General features: G+C 36.8%; 1 protein-coding gene across 4 annotated transcripts in view; it reads right to left on the reverse strand.

The window, feature by feature from the left end:
- prpf40a (PRP40 pre-mRNA processing factor 40 homolog A) overlaps positions 1–3,116 on the reverse strand; it is a gene marked incomplete at its 5' end in the record, with an annotated part of 48,486 nt that extends 45,370 nt beyond the window's left edge. For 3 of the 4 annotated variants that reach the window (XM_082176109.1, XM_082176107.1, XM_082176110.1), the window contains 2 exons: positions 1,608–1,748; positions 3,027–3,116. In XM_082176109.1, coding sequence (XP_082032235.1) covers positions 1,608–1,748; positions 3,027–3,029 — 144 coding nt within the window. Of the gene's footprint in view, positions 1–1,607; positions 1,749–3,026 lie in introns of those variants that run through there. The other variant, XM_082176108.1, reaches the window with a different exon arrangement.
- Positions 3,117–6,000: the final 2,884 nt, after the last annotated feature.

Consider the following 6,000-nt stretch of genomic DNA (forward strand, 5'->3'; position numbering starts at 1 on the left):
TAAGGGCTAGAATATCGATACTGTATCTTTTTTTATTATATCGGTATGTATCTAAGAATCGATATTTTGAGCACACCCCTACGCTTTAGTGCTAGTTACAGCATGAAAACTGACCGAAATCCTTATGTCATGAAATTGCTCAATCAGCGTTTCAACCGTGGAAAGACATCAATAAAACAGTTTGTAAACAATGTAACGTGATGTTACATTTACCTCAGAAAAGCCATTCAGTGACCATAAACTCAGTCAAAAAAACAAAACAAAAAAAAACTCTAGAGAGGAACATTTGGCTAAATATATGCACCACTACATTACATATAATTCTTCAGAATTTAATATGTTTAAATAAATCTGTCATGTTTAAAAAAAAAAAAAAACTGGAGTAGGAACATAATGATATAGGCTAGGTAACACTTTACAATAAGGTTTCATTTGTTAACATTAGTTAAAGGAACCTTATGTAAGATTGTGGCCAAAACTGGTACTGCAATCACTTTCAAATTACTGTAGAGCAGTGTATCCCCTCCCCCTCCCCCCTGACTCGAGGTTGCCAGATAGGCTGGCATTTTTTTCCGACACGTTTGTAGCTGCAGCTGTGGTAACTAGAGCAGAGCTGGCAACCCGGATGCCGAAACACTACTGACTTCCTGATTGGTAGATAGGTGGAGGGTGGAGCTTCAGGCCAAAACACAACATGACAACATCAACATCAGTTGAGGGCTGCAACTTCACTTTTAAATGACAATATCATGGCCGGACTACTGTTGTCAGTGATATTAGTATTTGAAATGAACATGATTTCTTAATGTCTAGTGACATATCAGGGCCATTTTATGATTAATTGAAATACATTTCTTACATACGGTTCCTTTAATGTATTAACTAACATGAACTAACCATGAGAAAACGTGTTACTGTATTTGGTAATATCTGTTAATGTTAGTTAATAAAAATACAGCTGTTCATTGTTGTTCATGTTAGTACACAGTGCATTAACTAATGTTAACAAATATAACTTTTGATTTCAATCAAATTTTTTTATTTTACAATCATTACTGAACATTCAAATAAAAATCAGTTTATCCACACTACATGTCTGATTTAGGTTCTTCATATATTAAAATGTATATTTTACATTCAATTTAGTCCTTCACAATTACATCTAGTGGTTATTTTGTAGTGCAACCACTACTCAACCAACAGGCAAATCACTCTGAACTCTTGACTCGCAAGTCATGGTGATTCTGAATCTGTCTAAAAACTCAATCATGAATTCATTCAGCACCCACTGAACCTCAAATTATTGGCTATCTGACTTAAAACAAATTGAGAATCATTATCATGCTTTATGCAATTAAAATGACAAAATTACAGACAAGTTGTTTATGTGACAAATCTGCATACTCTAAGAGTATACAGCATTTGATAAAGAACTTACATCATGATCATTGCATCACTGTCATTAATATGAATAACATTCTGACACAGAAACCATACAAAAACATTGTGCTCTGCCACTTGTGAAATGTGACAACCCAGAAGAAAACACTGCATCCTTTCAAAATGAAATCTGACTGTCATAAGCAGTGTTTGCTATTAGCTCTTACCTGTCCCATGGGTGGAGCTCCCATTGGGGGCATCATGGGGGGCATTATTCCCGGGGGCATGGGGGCCATGCTGGGCGGCCTCTGACCCATGGGTGGCATTCCCATTGGAGGGAAGTGAGGTGGGATTCCTGGTGGCCCCATCTTTGGAAAACACAAAAATAAATTTGAGGAATTAATTAGTGTGAACACAACTAAGCAGCAGCAAAGAGAGAGAGAGAGAGAGAGAGAGAGAGAGAGAGAGAGAGAGAGAGAGAGAGAGAGAGAGAGAGAGAGAGAGAGAGAGAGAGAGAGAGAGAGAGAGAGAGAGAGATGGCATTACAGTTAAGGCTTTCCAACACCAACTTACAAAGGGCAGGGGGATTCCTGAAGGTGGAACACCAGGAAAAGGTGGTACTTGACTGGGGCCACTATTAGCATCAGTCGAGGACTGTTATGAACAAGAGAGTCCATTACAGTAACCACAGCTCTGATAAAGATGCTGCACATCACTGATCTAAAGTCTGATGATGTTTTCAAGTCTAATGACAGAGCCAAGCTTATATGAACCTTCAATGTCAGACGTTTCTTGAATAGTTCACTCTAACCAACTGGCATAATTTCTGGGCTAAAAGTAGATATTTTGTTATCTAAAAAGCCAGAAGGTTAATATATATATATATATATATATATATGTAAATGTATAACAAACCAGTGATTTATATACATATATACATACACACACATTTCAGTTTACTGTTTACCAGTCTCACTTATTTGTAAAATTTGTTATTGGCCTATAGAATAATTGCACATAGGACTTTTTTTTGTAAAGTGGGAGATTGATTTTACACTGAATAGGATGGCATATAATTTCGTTGTACTCTTTTGTATAATGACAAATAAAGATTCTGATTTCAAACCATCTTACTGCCCTTAACAAGCCAAGCACATAAGAACTCAATTAACAATCACTCAAACTTCACTAGTTTAACATAGTTTTATGAGAGTTTATCAAGGATAAATCGTCGACCATCAATGAAAACTCAAATCACTTTATCAGTGTGATTAAGTTGATATTCTCTAGTCTAATAATTTGATCAACACCAATGCAGTCAGCTTAAGGAAACGGATATCCATAAATGAACTACTTACAAACATAAATGTTTAACACAATCAGATATGTATCACAGTGCTGTAAAATTCACAATAATAAATTCGCATTCAAACACACATTAGCTTTAGCGTTAGCTTCAGTCACTCATTCACATTAGCTTATATGCTAACCAAGCTTTATTCTGTCCATAATATACCCTTTACTTCAATACAACCGTCTGTAATTCAACCGAAAACACAATTCAATGTTTACATGTGTCATTTGTAGTTGCTAGAATACACCAGTATTGTTTTATGTGAATAAACTGTGTATTTTCTTGGACTCACCATGATGAGTGAACATGCAGCGACCCTGCGCGAGACAAAAACCTACGCTCTGATTGGCTGCTGTGCGCCGGGTTCAAACTGGCAGTCGTGTTTCAGTGCAACCAGTAGGACGCGCGCGTATACGAGTTCGAAGTGCAGGAAAAAACACTGGAGTGCTGCGCAAGAAATACGCAGATCTGAAGCCTTGTGAGTGCAAGTGAGGTTTAAAAAAAAAAAATATATATATATTATTAATGCCAAAAAAAAGAAAAGAAAATGTAACAAATACATAACACCAGGAACAATAAAAAACGAGAAATATTTCACGAAATCAATTCAAATTAAATAACTAAGAGCCAGAGGGGAAGAAAAAAAAAATTATACAAGGTTAAACATTTTTGACTTTTCAAAGATTTTTATTTTATTTTATTTTTTATGCCCATCAAAGACGAAACATAAAATTATAGTCTACCAGAAAATTTGACAGTAGTGGGATCTTAACCAAGAATTTACATTTGTGAAAAAAAAAGTGTCATGAATAGATTAACAATGTACTTGATATGCAAATTTGAATTGTGATAAAGAGAAATAATATGAAAGGTGTTAATACATATTCTGACGTGTTTTTTTATTTCTTTTTTTTTCTCTTTTTTTTCTTCTTCTGACTCATTCCAAAAAGTTTTAACACAAACACATTCACAAAAAATATGTACAATTGTCTCTTTTACATCATAGAAAGTGCATTTATTTTCAATGTTTTGGATATACTTATTGAGCACAATATTACGAGAGTAGCATCTATGTAATATTTTAAATGTGACTTCCTTTATTTTGTATGTTAAATTGCCCCGATTATGGATCTTTTTAAATCACCTTTCATGTAGTGTGTAACATAGCTCTAAGTGAAAATATCCTGCAAAGTTTTAAATCTGAAAGTGCACCGTATTTATTGTCTCGCAAAAAGAGTCAATTAAATTAATCGTTTTTTTTAACGAATCCTAAGCCATTTTGTTGTGAGGTCAAGACGAAACATCAGCATATTATCTGCCCATTGCGTGCACACCAGGGAAAACTTGAATCCCCTCAAACACTGCAGCTGATTCCTGCGGATGCCAGATAGCATCATGTCGAGAGGACGCTGTGCTCTACAATGTGAAGGTAAAGACAGTTTTTTTTTTCCACTGCCCAAGGACGAGCATGCGTAGAATCAGTGGTTAAAATTAATCTTTACCATTATACCACTGCAGTATAATCCTAAACTTTTGCTGTTTTCCCTTTATTTTACTGACGACTGCTTCTCAAATCTCAGAGTTCAATGAAGGATTCACTAAATGCTTGCTCTTGAAAAACGAGTCAGTACCCGGTAAATTTGGAATAACTTGTGCCTCAGAATCACAACCTGTATGACTTATTATTGAAGTATATATTTTCTACCGGTGTTCAAAATACTTCGTTTTGAGTTTTAGCTCTCCTGCTAACTGGCTATCTCACTTTATTACTGTACTGAAATACTTATGCTAATCAGTTGTGGGCCACTATTACCTAAGATTGTGTCTATTGATGCAGATCATCAATCGTTTTTACTACTTTGAGTAAAAATGTACCCTGGAAATCCAGAGTTCTCGCGAAAGCACAAATTGAATTTGCTCAGCGAGTACACTGGCGTCAAGTAGCCTAATGATGTTCATTAAATATGCCCTTGTATCCGAACAGTACCAATCACAGCGCTGTTACGTCGAAGTCATTAGTAAACATTGCAAGATGGCTATGGATGAACACCAGTTGTTTGAAATGGCTTTGGCCGCTACTCATTTACTATGAGGCTTTTATTCACTGTGACCTATTTATTGTAGAGTTGTTTACTGTTACCTATAGGGAATATTTGTCTGCTCTGATTGCCAATCATTATATTTGTGAGTGTTTAATAAATGTATAATTGAGTACATCAGTCCCATTTCTGTTCCTTCATTGGACACAACCTGCCTAATTATCTAAAAGGGGAGCGTGGGTTTTGGGGTTTCTATTCTAAATATCCAAATTGTGCGTCGGAGCGCCCCCTAGGGGTCACATAAGAATAGTCTGTAAATAAATAAGTAAAATAATCGGTTTGTTGATGGACATACACTTGTTAATGCTGATGGTGAGGAGTTACAGTTGCAACATCTCATAATGTACCTCAAACTGAGTAGTGTAGCACAGAGAAACGTCCTGCTCGAGTCGTCCTTGCGATAGAGGTTTGAGGCTGAATGACTAGTTCTTCCAGTGCTTCATCATGGGAGTCGCGCTCGGATTGATGTGGTAAAATCGACGTCATTGTTCGTTACTGTCTTTAGTTTACAGTGTACAATCCCTGAGCTGACGTTCAGTTATGGCAATGGGCATTTTTGTTTTTGACAAGCGCGCTGTACGCGGTTGACCAATCACAACAGACTGAGTTGTCTGGTCAATCAGAGCAGAGTAGCTCGCGGAAAGGAGGGATTTAGAGAGATTGATTCATCTGACGAGTCGTTTGAGAATCATTGAAAAATGTGGTGATGTGCAAATGTATTATGAGAAAACTAAACGTTGATGCAACTTTGACCTTTGATGCATGTAAACCTGTTGTAGGAGACTCCAAAACAACATTAAGAAACTTTAAAATAGCATAATAGGGGCATTTTCAAATATATTTTTGTGGAAGAGACCAGACCAGGCTCCAATTAACATTGTATAACATCAACCATTTGAAAGATGATGCTGGAATAGATTTTCTGTAAATATGATTGCAAACAAACTGGTTATTAACGAAGAGGTCCAGGGTGGCCCTTGCCGGGCTCGCAAGAGAGTGGTGAACGGCCATGTGGGACAATGAGCACGATTGCTCACAGGAGCTTCATAAAGTCTTTGACCATTCAGCATTGGGTACCAAAGTGGCATAAGCATTGTCGCTGTCACAGCAGGGAGCTCGGCCCGTGTCGGAATATTCAATCGAGTTCTGTACACTCGCAGCATCCTG

Source organism: Leuciscus leuciscus (assembly GCF_965113295.1).
Source record: "Leuciscus leuciscus genome assembly, chromosome: 7".
Classification (NCBI taxonomy): domain Eukaryota; kingdom Metazoa; phylum Chordata; class Actinopteri; order Cypriniformes; family Leuciscidae; genus Leuciscus; species Leuciscus leuciscus.